The sequence below is a fragment of the Hypanus sabinus genome, unplaced genomic scaffold (genome assembly GCF_030144855.1).
Source record: "Hypanus sabinus isolate sHypSab1 unplaced genomic scaffold, sHypSab1.hap1 scaffold_294, whole genome shotgun sequence".
Lineage (NCBI taxonomy): Eukaryota > Metazoa > Chordata > Chondrichthyes > Myliobatiformes > Dasyatidae > Hypanus > Hypanus sabinus.
In genome coordinates, this window is record NW_026781090.1 from 200,123 (window position 1) to 219,022 (window position 18,900).

The following is an 18,900-nucleotide window of genomic DNA, read 5'->3' on the forward strand; positions in this document are numbered from 1 at the left end:
AGGCAATTACGAAGAATTCCACACACATTCCATGCTGTGTAAAAGAAATACCAGTCGCTGAAGATCTTATCCGTCGATTAGTTCCGAAATCCACATAGAAATATCACCAGGTGACAGTCACAGGAATATCGTCTTCAAGTGGTTACCACAGAACACCCCGATTCCGGGTAAGGGAAATCCACACATATGGATTATACGAAGTGACAGTCACACATCCGTTGTGCACTGCGTGCCGATGATCAACCCAATCTTTTGGGCATAGCAGTGACAAGCTGAAGTCTCTCTCACTCTTTCTCTCTTCCTCTCCCTCTATCTTTCTCTCTCTCCCCTCCCTCTCCTCCATCTCTCCTCTCCCCTCTGTCTCTGCCGCAGCTTGTGTCTGACGTTACAGTCCCGCCTCACTCAGGCACTTAAAGCGACACTCACAGTAACCGGACCTGCGGTCTCGCAACACAATGCACCTCTAAAGTCTGACAGCAGACCAGCGAGCGAAACTCCGATGGTGCAGAATCAGAAACCAAAGTGTTGCCAGCCTGAGTCAGGGCTTTGGGGCTCCAGAGAGAGATTGGGTCTAGGGTTTACGAGGAGGAGGAGGAATCAGACCAGCAGGATATGGCTACGAAAGGAAGATCAGAAAAATTTGGAAACTGGTTGACCCAAAAAAAAAAGATTGTTAGTTTCTGCAAAATACTGGTGGAAATCAAAAGATCAGGCAGCAATTGTGGAGAGGAATAAATAGACAACTTTTAGACCGAGCCTCTTCAGCATGCCAAGACTGTGGACTCCGCTGCTTAGTTGCTGCCTGAACTGCAGAGGTCCTCCAGCATTTTGTGTGTGTGCGTCTCTGTATTTCCAGCAACTGCAGGATCTCCTGTGTTTTATACCTGCATTTTACTTTGGCATTAGATACACGTTGCTATTGAGTATATTGTTTATACTCTGCAGATTTCTTCAATACACCCGAAAAAATTGAGATATGGACATTGAACCAGTGCTTCAAGAAAAGTTTAATGGCACCGTTATTACCCATAAGGCCCTGCGGTAATAATTTTTGTCAGGCTCTGAAGCACTGATGAACTGCGCAGACGTCAGGCTGACGACGCCCCCGAGTATCACGCATGCGTGCAGTACACAGAAGGCTTTGAAAATGTCGGTTGCAGGTAAGAGCGATTCTCCGTGTTTTTATCTTAAACACCGACTTCGGAATGATTCTTGTGAAATCCGGACACCGTGACCCGCAATCCCGGGACAGTCCTGCCCTCTCTCCCCTCTCTCAGCCCCACGATCCGTACACGGGCCCCCGGGGAGCTTCCGGCTGATGAGGGAATGGGAACCGATGGATCTCTCAGACAGAGCTGAGCTCCAGCTATCTAAATGCAAGGATTAGGAACTCGGAGAAAGGGAACAAAACTTATCAATCACCCGTCTGTGGACACTCTCTGGAGGTCCAAGATTCGTATGTTACACGACCGCTGGACTAAGTGTGTAAATGTAGGAGTGGACTATGTTGAAAAATAGATGTGCTGGATTTTCTAAAATTGACTCCTTCTACCTTAGGCCACAAACTTATCTATCACTCCTTATTTATTTATTTATCTATCTATCTATCTATCTATCTATCTATCTATCTATCTTATATATGGAAAAGCAGTATAACATTAGATGATCATCAGCATAAGATGAAAGATTAAACCTTAGCCTTTGTTTTAAATTAGCACTTAGTCTTTCCTGTGATTAGAAAATAGGAATCTTGGCTAAATTACCAGACATAAAGTATGGTGAGGTACATTGCTAGCATTGTAGATCAGCAAAGATTCCACTTTGGGTTGGACTTCCAGAGCACAGTTACTGGATATCCACAGGACAGTACTGTCGAAGACTAAGACAGTACTTTCAAAGAGAATTGGAAATTCATTTGCCACCTCTTCTTGTGATTTGCCACCTCTTCTTGTGATTCTGCTCCTAAATGTGAAGACATGGAGAAGTGAGTTTAAAATTATGCCATCGAACTGGTTGTAAGAATGGATCACACCTATTGGTCCTCATTTGCTTTATTCAGAGCCTTGTCAATAGAATGAATAACTGAATAAACATTTCATTAGAACGGGGTGGATTAAACTGAATATATAGGATCTTTAAATTATACCCCTTCCCACTTATTATTTTCACTGGAAAAGAGATGTTGAAATTCTAAGTAATCATGACTAAAGTGTAATATGGTTTTTTAAAAAAAGCTCAAGGTCAATTAAGTGTGAAAAATTTGTAGAGCATTTTATAGAAAGGGACATTAAAGACATTCATCATTCATGCTGATTTTTCCTCCCAGCACTGCCGCAAATTCACAAACCACCCCACCTCCCTTCAGACCTACTCCATGCTGTGCCTGATGAACCAGCCAAGATTAGCAGTTCAACATCTGTGGGAAAAATTGAGTACAAATACCTAATAAGGTTGGGATGTGTACATTCGTCTCCCAATTTATGATGTAGGAGCATTGATATTATGCTGCTTTGTGCATAAAATATACAATCCTCTTTGTTCAATTCTTTATTAGCTCGTGAACTTACAAGTTTGCTTCAGGGAGTTAAGCAATTTAATTTTAAACAACAGCATGAATTGATAAATGTTACCAATTTTAAATAGCAAAAAGTTTATAGTATTTTTTTCCTGACTTTGGGTCCAAAGTTTGAATAGTGTTATGATGTGACTGCATTTTTTTGGGAAAAAAAGAAAAAAATTGTAGTTATCCAAATGCAGAAAGGTTAGTCCTGCATTAAATATGAATTACATTTAAGAGATCCAAGATTATGTTTATTTAATAAAACAATTTAAATCCAATTAATGCTTTAAATCTACACTATACATTCAAGAATGCATTTTAGGTAGCTCAACACCTCATGCAGGTCAGTCAGGTATCTCTGCTCCCTTTTAACTTGCACGTTTCTGTTTCCCAGATGCCTTTGAAACTTACTTTGACCTTATTTTCTGAGCTTCTTTTAAACTTGCAGGTTATGTGGAACATATCATTCTATAATGTGATGTCTAAAAACAGTGATTTGGAAGTGAGGTATGATGTATTAATATGAGAACATCTAATAATACAGAAAATCTGCTGGTCCGACACCCAAGACCCAACCATGGCAGGTTCACTAAGTTTTACTGTGGTTCGTCACATGTTTGGAGGGCTGTCGCCTGAAAGTAATGATCATTAATCACCATCAATGTTACATAGTTCACACTAAAAATAAAAGCACAAGGGAGAAATCGGCCTCTGCCGCACCTTTTTTTCAGAGTGCTCAGTGGCTCATTTTAATCAGGTCCAGAATTTTCCTGCACTTCTGATGGGAAATCTGTTGGATGTGTTTCTGACAAACATAAACCCAAAAAATGTAATGAGTCAATGCACCAAGTGGATTGAACGCCAGCACTTTTGAACAGTGTGTTTCAGCCTATTCTGTTTCAATCTTTATGAAATGTGAAATAATATGAAAGGTCTAGAACAAGGGTGGGCAAACTTTTTGACTTGTGGGCCACAAAGGGTTCTAAAATTTGACAGGGGGGCCAGACCAGGAGCAGATGGACGGAGTGTTTTGGTAATACACCTCATAAGAGAAAATAAAATATCATGGGATATGTAGAAGACATGTGCTTTAATTTCAATTGAAAATGAACAAATGCATTACAACAAAATATCTGTCTTTGAAGTCCCATGGTATTTAGCTATTTATTGAAATGACTTTTAAAACACTGAAAATTAAATGAATAAAATACAGCTTTTTTAAATAGTAACAGTTATTATTTTAAAGCACTGAAAATTCTGTATCCTTCAAGGTATTATCATCATCACTCTCCTCCTGACTGTCTTTATTTCAAAACCGGTAGGAGATGCAGGTCTGCTTGTCCTACTCCTTCTTATTCAATTGTCCACTGTGCCAAAACTCAACAACGACCAGCACAAAGACAGAACAATGCCAGCGTGCCAGTATGCGGAGCGCGTTATTGATCTGGAGTGCATTTTTTATTTTGAGAACGTACGTGCACCTGCGTACTACTCATGCCCATCACTTAACAGAAATGACATGTAACATGTAAGGCTTATTGAAAAAAATATTTTCAAATGCATTTTTTACATAACACAACGAAGAAACTTATTTTTAATTTCAGTGGGAACAGTGTTGTTGGTCTCCCTTTTTAGTTAGCGCATCAAAGTCTGGATTTAGTTTTGTTGTGGCGATTCTCAGGATGGATCTGAGGTGTTGGTCAGTTAACTTGGATCTGTGGCTGGCTTTGTTGATGTTCATGACGCTGAACGCCTGTTCACACAAATAGGTCGAGCCGAACAAAGAGTAAAGTGCAAATGTGGAGTAATACGCTGCACCTCAACAAAGGTCAATGTATATAGAGTGCGTCATCTATTGGGAAAACGCCAGAATTGCAGGGAAAAGACGTTAACAAGGTTTATTAATATAATTTCATCAAGTTCTGCGGGCCGGATTAAAAAGCTTAACGGGCCGCATATGGCCCGCGGGCCGTAGTTTGCCCATGCCTGGTCTAGAACTTGATAGAGGGCTAAAAGATTACGAGAGGCATAGACAGGGTGGATAGTCAGTACCCGTTTCCCAGGGCACCAACAGCAAACACCAGAGGGCATATGTATAAAATTAAGGGAGGGAAGTTTAGGGGAGACATCAGGGGTAAGTTTTTTTTTCACAGAGGGTTGTGAGTGACTGGAATGACTTGCCAGGGATGGTGGTGGAGGCTAAAACATTAGGGGTATTTAACATCCTCTTGGACAGACACATGGATGAAAGAAAAATGGAGGGTTACGGGGTAGTGTGGGTTTAGTTCTTTTTTTTAAGGTTTATATGGGTTGGCACAACATGGAGGGCTGAAGGGCTTGTACTGTGCTGTAGTGTTCTATTCTATGGCTCTAAAATCTTTTACATCACCAGTTGAGAAAATCATCTTTGTTCTACCTCCAATCACAAAGAGGAAATCTGCAGATGCTGGAAATCCAAGCTACACACACAAATTGCTGGAGGAATTCAGCATTAGTACTCTTTTCCATAGATGTTGCCTGGCCTGCTGAGTTCCTCCAGCATTTTGTGTGTGTTGCTTGTTCTACCTCCTCTCAGTCTGCATTTTTCTACCAGTGAGAACATGCTTCCACCAATTCTGTCTGGCTACATAATGATATCAAACACCTTTGCCCTGGCCAACGAGTAGCTTTCACATCACAAATGTGCCAGACTCCAGGGAGACAGACTACTGCCCTTAAAGGCAGTATTCCTTGGCATTACCATCACTGAGTTCACCACTGTCAGTCACCTGGGTGAGACTTCAGGGGAAATATTTATGTTCAATACTGTGTGTGTTGTGGTGATGCAAGAGTTGCTGGAGAATTTTCAAGTGGGGAGTGATATTTGGAAATCTGAAATTGAAAGCATCATTTAGCAAGAAAATCACAAATAGGTGGTTTGCAAAAGCTGTGGCGAGTAAATCCTTCATTAACCTGTTACATAGGTTGTGTGAGAGTGCAGATGAACTCAATCAAGACTCAACCAGAAGAGATTAAAGTTCTTACTGACAGTGACTTGCTCGCTGTTGAAATGAATACCTCTCTATATAAAATTCAGTTTGCACATGTTGTTGTCACTGGGTAAAAATTGTACAGTACAAGGTTTTTGCACACACTGGTCATTACAAATTAGAGGGGATATTGGTGGGAAGGCGGGGAGACCTCCAGTGTCCCTGACGTCCTCACGTAGAAGGTGTATATCCAGCTGCACTTTAAGGAGTTAGAGCTGGAACTGGATGAATTCCGCATCATCCAAGCGTCAGAGGGTGTGATAGGTATGACGTGCAGAGAGGTGAGTTACACCCAAGGTGCAGGACACAGGAAACTGGATGAGAGTCAGGAAGGGGAATGAGGTTAAATAGCCATCGCCGAGTACTCTTGTTGCCATCCCACACAACAACAGGTGGACACTTTAGAAACTGTTGGGGGGAATTACCTGGCAGAGGAAAGTCAAAGGGGTGATAGGGGATTTGTTAGTTAGTGGAACAGAACTAGAAAGGGACGAATATCCTAGTGGCAAGGCTTGCTAGTGCTCCCCTGTGGGGTGGGTGGTTAAACTAAAGTTGCAGGGAGGATTGGAGCCAGAATGACAGCACAGATAGTGGAGAGGGTGAATTGAATCGAATTAACTTTATTACTTACATTCTTCATACACGAGTTGTAGAAATCTTTATGTTATGTCGCTGTCTAAGTGTGCAATGTTAATTTTAGTTTATAATAAATAGTATGTACAACAGGACAGTCAGGATAAATAAAAGTACAATTGTATCAGCATGAATTAATCAATCAGAGGGCCTGTTGGTCCTGGCTTTCTGGCTGTGGTACCGTTTCCCAGATGGTAGCAGCTGGAACAGTTTGTGGTTGGGGTGACTCTGGCCCCCAATGATCCTTTTTACACAGTGGCCCTTTTTACACACCTGTTTTTGTCAATGTCAATAGTGAGAAGTTCACATCTACATATGCGCTGGGCTGTCCGCACCACTCTCTGCAGAGTCCTGCAACTGCGTGAAGTACAGCACCCATACCAGGCAGTGATGCAGCCAGTCAGGATGCTCTCAATTGTGCTCCTGTGGAAAGTTGTTAGTATTTGGGGCCCCGTCCCACACTTCCTGAACCGCCTGCGGTGAAAGTGGTGCTGTTGTGCCTTTTTCACCACACAGCCAGTATGTACAGACCCGGTGAGATCCTCGGTGTTGTGTGTGCCAGGGAACTTAAAGCTGTTCACCCTCTCAACCCCAGATCCTGGGTCAGCCTGTCTCCATTTCTCCTGTAGTCTGCAGCCAGCTCCTTCGTTTCAGTGACATTGAGGGCAAGGTTCTTTTTTTGACACCAAACAGATGTCATTCAGACCTCAGGACATGAAATTACGATATTGTAGCCATTACTTGGACTTGCTTGCGCCCAACAGTCTGAGGGATTTCAAGGAACAATCTGTAGAGAGATTGCGGACTATGCCAAGAAACAAAGGTTGATAAAGTGAGTGATTTTAACTTTCCGTTTATTGACTGGAATCCTAGGCTGTAAAAGGACTAGATGGGGTAGAGCTTATTAAATCTACCTTAATCAGTACGTAAAATTCCCGATGTAGAAGTGTGCAATAAGCTATTGGGAAGTGATCTAGGGCGAGTGACAGAAATTAGTGTATGGGAACACTTTGTATCTACTGATCATGAGATTCCAAGTAAATACAGAAAAGCAGAGGCCTGGACCTCTCTTGAGATTCTAAATTGGAGAAAGGCCAATTTTTATGATATTTACAAGGATTTGACAAGTGTGGATTGGGACAGGATGTTTTTTAGCAAAGGAGAACTTGGTAAGTGGGAGATCTTCAGAAGTGAAATTTTAAGGGTGTAGAGTTTGTATGTGTCTGACAAAATAAAAGTTGAATGGTAACTAGTGCAGGGAATCTTGGTTTTCAAGAGATATTGAGGCCCTGGATATCTCATTCCTCTAAATGCCGCGGACGGTTGGGTGCAACCAAAACTCATTAATGACAACCATTTCATAATTCCACTCCCGAACTCATCTGACTTTCCTTTAGTTGTCTTCTGTTGGATTCTAAAAGCTTCCTAATGGTCCTTTGCTCTTTTGTTTGCCCTCTCCTCTGATTTTATGTTGGTTTTGGATTCTCATTTAACCCACGGTTGTGCCCTGCTGCCTTTCCAATGCTTCCACGTCTTTGGGATGTATCGATCACTCAGCTCTCGAATTGCTCCCAGAAACTCCAGCCATTGCTGCTCCATTGTCACTCCTACCTTTTCCCTTCCAAACAAGTTTGGCCAGCTTCTCTGTCACAGAAACATGGAGAAGTTCAGTACAGAAACAGGCTATTTGGCCCATCTAGTCAATGCCAAAAACATTTAATCTCTCTAATGCAACTACCTGCACTGGGATCATCACCCTCCGTACCCCTACCATCCAGGTACCTGTCAAACTTCTCTTAATGGTGAAATCGAGCTCATATTCACCACTAGTGCTGACATCTCATTCTACACTCTCACGACCATTTCAGCAAAGAACTTTTCCAAATGTTCCCATTAAATTTTCACCTCCCCCACTTACCCATGACCTCTGGTTGTCATCCCACCCAACCTCAGTGGAAAAAGCTGCTTGCATTTACCCTATCTATACCCTCATAATTTTGTTTACTTCTAACAAATCCTCAGAGCAATGTATAATTTCCTTGTTTATGTTTGGAGCCTTTTTTAGGTGTATAAGATGATGAGGGGCATTGAGTGTGTGGATAGTCAGAGGATTTTTTCCCAGCGTTAACATGGCTAACAGGAGGGGGCATAGTTTTAAGGTGCTTGGAAATATATGCGGAGGGGATGTCAGGGGTAGGTTTTTTACACAGAGAGTGTTGGATGTGTCTAATGCACTGCCAGCAGCGGTTGTCGAGGCGGATACAACAGGGACTTTTAACACTCTCTCAGATAGTTACATGGAGCTCAGAAAAATAGAGGACTATGCGCTAGGGAAACTCCAGGCAGCTTCTAGAGTAAGTTACATAGTCGGCACAGCACTGTGGGCCAAAGGGTCTGTAATGTGCTATAGATTTCTATCATTCTATGAAATTCAAGGGAAATCTCCAAACCCACGGAGTGGTGACTAGTAGTGAATAGTGGGAAAGTTACTGGAACGTATGACCAGGAACCGGAAATATAAGTATTTGGATAGATGTGGAATGATTAAGAATAGGCAACATGGCTTTGCGCAGGATAGGTCATGTCTAACCAATCTTATAGAGTCTCTCGAGGAAGTTATCAGGATAGTGGATGAAGACAAGGCAGTGGATGTTGTCTACATGGATGTTAGCAAGGCACTTGACAAAGTCTCATATGGGAGGTTGGTCAAGAAGGTTCAGTCACTCAGCATTCTAGATGAGATAGTAAATTGGATGAGACACTGTCTTTGGCAGAAGCCAGAGTGTGGTAGCAGATGGTTGCCTCTCTGACTGGAGGCCTGTGACTAGTGGTTGCCACAGGGATCAGTGCTAGATCTGTTGTGGTTTGTCATCTATATCAGTAATCTGGATGATAGTGTGGTTAACTGGATTTGCAGATTTATGACCACCAAGACTGGTGGTGTAGTGGACAGCGAGGAAGACTATCATGGCTTGCAGTGCAATCTGGACCCCCTGGGAAAATGGTTTGAGAAATGGAAAATGGAATTTAATTCAGACCAGTGTGAGCTGTTGCACTTTGGTTTGACCTACCAAGGGAGGTCTTTCACAGTGACTGGTCGGGCACGGAGGAGTGTTGTAGAAGAAAGGGACCTGGGAATACAAGTCCTTAATTCACTGAAAGTGGTATCACAGTTAGATAGTGACGGAAAGAAAGATTTTAGCCCATTGGCTTTCAAGAACCAAATACTGACGATAGATGGATATTATGTTGACTTGTAAAAGAGGCCTAATTTGGAGTATTGTGTGAAGTTTTGGTCACCTACTGACAGGAAAGATTTAAAAGAGATTCAGAGATTTCAGAGAAAATTCACAAGGCTGTTGTCAAGTTTGGAGGACTTGGGTTATAAGGAAAGATTGAACAGGTCAGGACTTTATTCTTTGGAATGTAGAAGATTGAGGTGAGATTTGATTGTGGTAGAGGGGCATAGATAGTGTAAATGCAAGCTGGCTTTCTCCACTGAGATTGCGTAGGACTTCAACCAGTGGCCAGGGGTTAAGGGTGAAAGGTGAAATGTTAAGGGGAACATGAGGGGAAACTTCTGCACACAGATGGTCATCTAGGTTTGGAATGAGCAGCCATCCCGAGTGGTGCATGCGAGCTCGATTTCAACATTTAGGAAGTTTGTGCAGGTACCTGGATTGTAGGAGTGTGGGAGGGGCAATTTAAATAGTTCAGCACAAGACTAGATGGCCCAATGGACCTGTTTCTGTGTTGTACTTTTCTACAAGAACTTGAAATATTACAAAAATTCACTCTAACCCCTTTTACCAGCTGTGCGGACCAACCAGTCATCTCAGCAGGAATTTTTTTATATGGTGTTAAAGCTGTAGCACTTTAAGTTAATAATACATAAAAGAATTCCCAGATGCACATCCACAAAGACAATTTGCGTGAGACTGGTTCAGTTACTGTGGGGCCAGGCACCCATGCAGCTCAGCAGGAACAGGGAATAATACCAATGGAGAGAGTCAAACTGAGCCAGGTCACAGATTGGAGACGGCAGAAATGTCCCATTCTTATAGAGACAGGAAGAGCTTTAGGGAATTGATGGTCATTCCAGATACCAGCACTCTGTCCAGTCAGAAGATGATTTCTCTGTCCAACTTGGGTTGAACCTCACTGTAACCGTGTGATACCAAGTCAAACCATGGCAACTCAAGTAATCTCATCTGAAATGTTGTCCTAAACCCATTGATGGATTTTGTAAATCTTTTCACAGGTTAAAAACGAGAAGGAATTTGTCGCCGGGGATCTCAAACAGAAAACGCTAGTTTTGCTGTCTCTGTCTGGATATTTAAGAAGTGGAGCGAGGGATTCAATCGACTATCCTTCCTGCTCAGACTGTGGAGAGGGATTCAATTGATCATTTGACCAAATAGCAAGCCAGTCATCTTACACAGGAGAAAGGCTGTTCACCTGCTCAGACAGTGGGAATAGATTCACTCAGTTATCACAATTGAAGGTACATCAGCAAGTTCACACTGGGCAAGGCCATTCATCTGTTCTGTGTGTGAGAAAGGATTCAGTTGGACCTGTGGACACACCAGTCAGTTCACACCACACCTGGTAGAGGCTGGTGATCTGCTGAATTTCTGGGAAAGGATTCACTCAGTCATTTGAACTTATGGCTCACCAGCGAGTTCACACTGGGGAGAAGCCATTCACCTGTTCAGTCTGTGGGAAGGGATTCACTCAGTCATCCAACCTACGGAGTCCCCAGCGAGTTCACACTGGGGAGAGGCCGTTCACCTGTTCAGAATGTGAGAAGAGATTCACTCAGTCATCCAACCTACGGTGTCCCCAGCGAGTTCACACTGGAGAGAGGCGCTTCACCTGCTCAGTCTGTGGGAAGAGATTCACTCGGTCATCCAACCTACTGGTACATCAGCGAGTTCACACTGGGGAGAAGCCATTCACCTGCTCAGAATGTGGGAAAGGATTCAGTGATTTATCCAACCTACTGGTACATCAGCGAGTTCACACTGGGGAGAAGCCATTCACCTGCTCAGAATGTGGGAAAGGATTCAGTGCTTTATCCAGCCAACTGAGACATCAGCGAGTTCACACTGGGGAGAAGCCATTCACATGCTCAGAATGTGGGAAAGGATTCAGTGAGTTATCCACCCTACTGGTACATCAGCGAATTCACACTGGGGTGAAGCCGTTCACCTGTTCAGTCTGTGGGAAGGGATTCACTCAGTCATCCAACCTACGGAGTCATCAGCGAGTTCACACTGGGGAGAAGCCATTCACCTGCTCAGAATGTGGGAAGAGATTCACTGAGTTATCCACCCTACAGAGTCACCAGCGAGCTCACACTGGGGAGAAGCCGTTCATCTGCTCAGAATGCGGGAAGGGATTCACTCAATCATCCGCCCTACAGAGACACCAGCGAGCTCACACTGGGGAGAAGCCATTCACCTGCTCAGAATGTGGGAAGGGATTCACTCAGTCATCCTACCTACTGAGACATGAGAGAGCTCACACCGGTGAAAAGCCGTTCAATTGCACAGAATGTGGGAAACGGTTCACTCTGTCATCCAACCTTCTGAAACACCAGCGAGTTCACACTGGGGAGAAGCCGTTCCTCTGCTCAGAATGTGGGAAGAGATTCACTCGCTCATCCGACCTGCAGAATCATCAGCGAGTTCACACTGGAGAGAGGCCGTTCACCTGCTCAGTCTGTGGGAAGAGATTCAGTCACTCATCCACCCGACTGGTACATCAGCGAGTTCACACTGGGGAGAAGCCGTTCATCTGCTTAGTCTGTGGGAAGAGATTCACTGAGTCATCCAGATTGCTGGAACATCAGCGAGCTCACACTGGAGAGAGGCCATTCACCTGCTCAGAATGTGGGAAGAGATTCACTCGCTCTTCCACACTACAGAGACATCAGCGAGTTCACACTGGAGAGGAGCCATTTACCTGCTGAGAATGTGGGAAAGGATTCACTCAGTCATCCCAACTACTGGCACACCAGTCAGTTGTTATGAATCCCTAGGTTTTGTTTGCTGTGGACTGTCATTTTAAGAGAGAGAGATTAGGAAGGTGAATCAGTTTGACTTGCAGCTTGTTTACATCACTCACAGCTTGTTTAGTTTTAACTGAGGACACAGACACTCAGAGTCAGACGGAGATGAAGGAGGAAAAATGGAAAGATCGATACAAGGGAAATAGGTGCCAAGGGTCACTGTTTGGAATTTTCCTATGCCCACAAGTGTGGGTTAATTATCGATTCATCATACATCGAATGTGTGGTTGTCACCTCGTTTGATCCATAGGAGTGGATCTGATTTGGGGTATCCTGTGAAGACCACTGATGTGTTACCCCTTGCCTGGGTGTGGTGTGGTAATTCACTTGAAGACAATATGCCTTGTGACAAGTCACTTTGGGTGATAATTAGTATGTGGATTTGGAAGGATGACAGATAAAATCTACAGTGACTGTTCTCTTGTTTTACCACCATGGAACCTGCGGAATTCGACATAATTGCCTTCTATCGACATTTACCCTGGATTACAAATATCTCTCTCATCAGTTATTCCGTGGTTGAACTGAACTTTCATAATTTACCATCTGAAGACTCCAAGCCTTGTTTCCCCCTAGCTCAATAGTTTTGGATTTATATTTACACACATATATACACATAACACTGTTAACTTTTGTTTATCTTGCTTAAGTTACTATATTATAAGTAGATTCTAATAAAGATAGTTTTAAGATCAAAAACAGACTCCTGGTGTAGTCTCCACGAGGAAATCTGCAGATGCTGGAAATTCAAACACATACAAAATGCTGGTGGAACACAGCAGGCCAGGCAGCATCTATAAGGAGAAGCACTGCCAATGTTTCAGGCCGCGAACCTTCGTCAGGCAGTCTCAGGCAGTCCTGATGAATGGTCTCGGCCTGAAACGTCGACTGTGCTTCTCCTTATAGATGCTGCCTGGCCTGCTGTGTTCCACCAGTATTTTATGTGTGTTGTTCCAGGTGTAGTCTATTGGTGCTGATTCGTTTCTAAAGCTTTACGATTCATAACAAAATTGGGGCCTGCATCTGGGATATGAACAGCTCTGAGGGCGTAGTCATTAATTATCGATTTCATTGGGGAAGTCCCTTCTGATTTATTTGTGTGTGGAAAATCAGCAGCGGATGCTGATTATTGTTTGGAAGCGGGAACCTCTGAGGCATTAGAGGATGCCAGACGGATTGAGTTGTTGAGTCTTGCTAGAAGGTTAAAACTTGCTATGTTGAAATTGACAATGAGGAGGGCACAGATGCAGAGGGTGACAGCTGAACATTATGTATCTGAGGGTGTGTTTAAAGTGGAGGACTTGGAGGTGTTTCCTGAAAGTAAACCTCGTGAACTTGAGCTCCAGTACGAGTCAGAAAAATTAAAGATGGAGGCTGCAGAAAGGCAGAGGCAGTTTGAGGCTATAGAGGCAGAAAAACAGAGAGGAGGCAGAAAAACAGGGAGGAAGCAGAAAGACAGAGGCTATTCGAGCTGGAAAAGATACAGTGGTTTCAGCAAAGGGGTCTAGCGTTAGACTCTGGTGATAAGTTTGAGGCTAGTCAGGAAATTAAATTGGTACCTCCATTTGATGAGAAAGAGGTTGATAAATACTTACAGCATTTTGAGAAGGTTGCTTAGAATTTAAAGTGGCCAAAAGAGGGTTGGTTCTCTTACAAAGGGGGAGGCTTAGCAAGCCTATTCTGCTTTGACAGTTGATGAAGCAGCTGATTGTGACATAGTGAAACAGGCTGTGCTCAAAGCTTACGAGTTGGTCCCAGAATCATACAGGCAAAAGTTTTGAAATTTGTGGAAATCTGTGAACCGGACATATGTAATTTGCTTATGAGAAGTCTGTGTGTTCTGATCGCTGGTGCACATATATGATGATGATGATAAGTATATGATGATTTTAATAGCTTGAAAGAGTTAGTTTTAATTGAAGAATTCAAAAAGTGTGCTCCTGACGACATAAAGACATATTTAGATGAAAAGGATACTGCCAATTTGCAGGAGTCTGATAGAATAGCAGATGAGTTTGCTTTTACTCATAAGGTTAAGATTATCCCAAATAAGAGCTTCCAAAAGAGTGCCAGAGATCACCAGGGTAAACCAGAAATTACAGCTGGGACTAGTGACAAGAGTAAGGATGAAGGGAAGCAGTTGAAAGAGAAATATTCTGGTCTTGCTTGTTACTATTGTAAGAAAGCTGGTCATGTGATGGCTAATTGTTCTATCCTGAATAAGAAAAATGAAAAGAAGCCAGTCCCAAATGCAGGTGTTCAGTTTGTTGACGCACCTATAAACCCACAGGGTTCTGAACATTCTGTGAGGCTCAGTTATGGACTGAGAACTCTGACTGAATTAAGAAGGCTTTTGATCATTTTATGTCAAATGGGTTTGTATTAGTAAAGAAAGGGTCAACCCAACTACCAAAAATTCTTTGAGTTACTGGGGATTCTCAGTCACTTATATTAGACAGCGTTCTAAAGTTTGGTGATGAGACGAACACTGATGAAGTAAATCTTATTAAAGGCTTTGGGGGTAGCATGGTTTCTGTGCCATTGTACAAGGTAAATTTACTGTCAGGGTTGCTTTTGGGACCTGTTAAAATTGGATTATACTCCATTTTACCATTGGAAGATGTTAGTTTGCTGTTAGGGAATGACCTAAAATTGTTCCTGCAGCGCTGTTGACAACTAAGACAACCGCTGACGACCCACAGATGGATTTTAACATTTATCCTTCCTGCGCAGGAACTCAAAGTATGGCTAAAATGTCTGCCGACGCAGACGAATCTGTGCAGCATGATTCTGATACCCATGATAGCCAAAATCGGGATTCAGGTTATGATGACTTGTCAGGGAATTTCTGCCTTCATTGTTTCAACAGGATTCAGTCGTAAGTCTGATGAGAAAGATTTATCCCTGTCTAGGAAGGAGTTTATAGCAGAACAGAACCAAGACCCTGAGATTGAAGCTTTAAAAGAAACAGCTCTCTCAGATGATGAGATTAAGAATGTGCCAGTAGGGTATTATCTCATGATGAAGTGTCAATGAGGAAGTGGAGGCCACCTGCTATACCAGCGAGTGAGGAATGGGAAATTGTTCACCAAGTTGTAGTTCCTAAAGTTATATGGCTGAAATTTTAACTTTGGCCCACAGTATGCCATTAGGTCGACATTTTGGAGTGAATAAAACTGTAAACAGTTATGTAATAATTCTACTGGCCTAATTTGAGGAAAGATGTTGTGACCTTTTGCAGAAGCTGTCGCACTTGTCAAGTTGTGGGTAAACCGAATCAGGTCACCCCAGTGGCCCCACTCTGCCCTATAACTGCATTCGGTGAACCCTTTTTAAAATTTATAGTGAGGGGAACCTTGTCCTTGTTAAAGGAACAGTGGATTGATGGGGATGTACATGTTAACTTGTTAGACTCTGTTTAGAAGTTCAAGAATAAACTACACCAAGTCTGTAGTCTAGTGAGACAAAACTTAAAGATCTCTCAAAACAAAATGAAGTGTTGGTTTGATAAGTGGGCTTGAGAAAGAAAATATCAGGTGGGAGATAAGGTGCTTGAAATAGTCTCTCAAATTAATGATCTGAATAATGCTATTAAAACACCCGACCAACGTAAACTAACACAGGTGGTACACATAAATATAATGAAGCCGTATTTTGACAAGCAGGCACCGTCTGTGAGTGTTGTTGTCAAAACATATTGAGAATGAAACAATCGACTCGTCTGAGAATTTTCACAAGCCAAACATGGTCCCAGTTAGGCTAATGAACTCGGTTGTTCCAGAAAACATTGCTAACGAGTTGGCTCATCTGCAGCCAAAGCAACAACAACAGCTGAAAGAAGTAATCCTGATGTTTAAAGATTTATTTCACGATGTTCCCAAGCAAACCACAGTCGCAGTACATGATGTAGATATTGGTCAAGCCAAACCGATTAAACAACACCCATATTGCATGAACGTCGAAAAGTGTAAATTGGCTGAGCAAGGAATTGAATATATGATGAAAGTGGTATTATTAGTCCTTTGGCATCAGATTGGAGCTCACCCTGCGTTATTGTGCCTTAACCTGATGGTGGTGTTAGATTTTGTACTGATTATGGGAAGGTAAATGCAGTAACAAAAACAGAATCCTCTCCTATCCCTAGGGAGGATGATTGCATCAATAAGTCTGGAAAAGCTAAATTTCTTACAAAGATTGATCTGTTGAAAGGGTATTGGTGTGATCCATTGACGGACAGAGGTAGAGAAATTTCTGCATTTGTGACACCTTCTGGGTTGTATGAACACAATGTTTTCTCTTTTGGAAGGAAAAATGGTCCAGGATCATTCCAGAGAATGATTGATTCTGTAATTCCAGGGTTAGAACACACAGATGCCTATATTGATGACTTAGCCACAGGGAGTGGCACTTGGGAAAAGCATATCTCTGCAGTCGAGAAGCCGTTTGACAGGCTTTCTCAGGACAACCTTACAGTTAGCTAAGAGTGAATTTGGCCATGCCACTGTGACCTGTCATGGCTATGTTGTTGGTCAAAGCAAGTTGGCTCCTGTTGGGGCTAAAATCCAGGCAATTTCTCAAGTTCCTATTCTGACTGGTAAGAAGGCTCTTAGAAGGTTTCTGGGAATGGATGGATATTATCGTAAGTTCTGTAAGAACTTTGCTGCTATCGCTCTTCCTCTGACCAATCTCCTGAAGAAGCGTGAAAAGTATGTTTGGACCGAACCTTGTCGGGAGGCATTTGATCGATTGAAAGTTATTATTTGAGGTTAGGCCAATCAATGTAGTGTTGTCAGCCAATTTCATTAGCAGGTTGGAGCTGTGGGTGGCAACACAAGACAAGGGTGCACAGAGAGTAAAGGAGAGGGCCAAAGAGACAACACTGTGGGGTATGTGTCCTGAGGGTCAGAGAGACAGGAGATGGAGCCCACTCTTACCACCTGCCGGCGATCTGACAGGAAGTCCAGGATCCAGCTACACAAGGCAGGGTGAAGGCCGAGGTCTCTGAGCTTCTTGTCGATACTTCACGCATTCGTATGGCTACTGCTCTGCCCATGACTGTAAGGAACTGCAGAGAACTTTGGAGAGCAGAGAACATCAGAGAAACAAGCCTCCACTCCATGGACTCTCCCTACACTTCCACTCCCTCGGAGAACCAGGCCATGTATTAAAGATCCTCACAACCTGGACATTCTCGCTGCAAACCCGCTCCCCCATCGGGGAGGAGATACAGAAGCATTAAAGTGCGTAACACCAGGCTGAAGGATGGCTTCCTGTCTGCAGTTATAAGCCAAATGAATGATTAAATAGACTCGACATCACAATGTGACTCGACGTGACCCTGCACCATATGTCTATCTGCACTGCACTTTCTCTGCAGCCATAATGCTTTGTTACAGTTATTGTTTTATCGTATATCAGACCGATGTACCGTTGTTATGTATCGATCTGTGTGGATGGTACGTCAGGGAAGATTTGAACTGTCGTTCAGTACATGATGATAATAAACAAATTCCCCATTTTAATTGTGTGGAAATATTAGACAGACTGAGCTTCTGCTCTGGAACCACAGAAGGAAACTGAACAGTTCTCTTTCTGAGGAACGCAAATAAATAGAAAAGGCTTTAATCTCTCATTACGATCTGCGGTAAGTGGGATCAGGTGACTGGTGGTGGGTCTCCCATATCAATACCAGAATTATGTCAAGAAATTCGTTCAGCAGTGGAACCCAATTTTTAACCATAGATTTTAACAATTGTGATTTAATATAAGAATATAACTATCACATTGTTAATTTATATAAATAGTACAAAATGAAAAAAAGATGTAATAAACTATTTTAATTGTGTGGAACTATTTGACTGACTGGGTTGTTGCTTTGGAAGTAGTGGAGTGAAGCTTAACTGAACTGTCCACATTTATGAGAAGCTCAGATAATTATAAAAAGCTAAATTCTCACATAAGTGGGTCAGACACCCAGAAACATCGGCAGCACTTCAGCAGGTGAAAACAGTGGAATGAAACATGCTGAAAATATTGCCGAAAAAAAAACATATTGTCCACCACAACGAGAGGACGTGACAGATCCGGATCTCACTGCCTTGCCTGAACGGGGAAAGATGAAGCTCCACGTATAGGTAGAGCAGTGCCTCGCAGATGCTGCAGATCTGCAGAGAAACGTGAACAGGAACCGGGATTACATGGCCGCTTTGGTCTCTCACCCCCAGACAGATGTCCGTTTACCCACTACTCTGTGGAAAGACGCAAACGCCGCTCACATCTCCTCTCACCTTAACTGTATTAGACATTTCAACCCCCAGGAAAAATATATCGTCTGTCCACTCGATCTATTCCTCTCGTAATCTTATAAACGTCCATCCAGTCTCACCCCAGCCTGCGCCGCTCTGGAGAAAACAACACAAGTTTGTCCAGCCTCTCGTTATAGCTCATGCCCTCTAATCCAGGCAGTGTCCTGGTAAACCTCTTCTGTGCCCTCTCCAAAGCCCCGACATCATTCCGAGAATGGGGGCGACCAGAACTGTATGAAACACTCCAGATGTGGTCTAACTAGTTTTATAAAACTGTGTTACGAACTGTGACGTTTTAGA

General features: G+C 42.9%; 1 protein-coding gene across 1 annotated transcript; it reads left to right on the top strand.

Annotated features, from left to right (window-relative positions):
- The first annotated feature begins 987 nt into the window (after nucleotides 1–987).
- Nucleotides 988–13,073, top strand: LOC132388300 (zinc finger protein 271-like). Its single transcript, XM_059960640.1, has 2 exons — nucleotides 988–1,160; nucleotides 10,484–13,073. Exon 2 carries the CDS (start codon nucleotides 10,889–10,891, stop codon nucleotides 12,194–12,196), a length of 1,308 nt encoding a protein of 435 aa, XP_059816623.1. The 5' UTR covers nucleotides 988–1,160; nucleotides 10,484–10,888; the 3' UTR covers nucleotides 12,197–13,073.
- Nucleotides 13,074–18,900: the final 5,827 nt, after the last annotated feature.

Coding starts and splice junctions, on each gene's coding strand:
- LOC132388300 (XM_059960640.1), top strand. CDS start 10,889: ATGGCTCACCAGCGAGTTCACACTGGGGAGAAGCCATTCACCTGTTCA.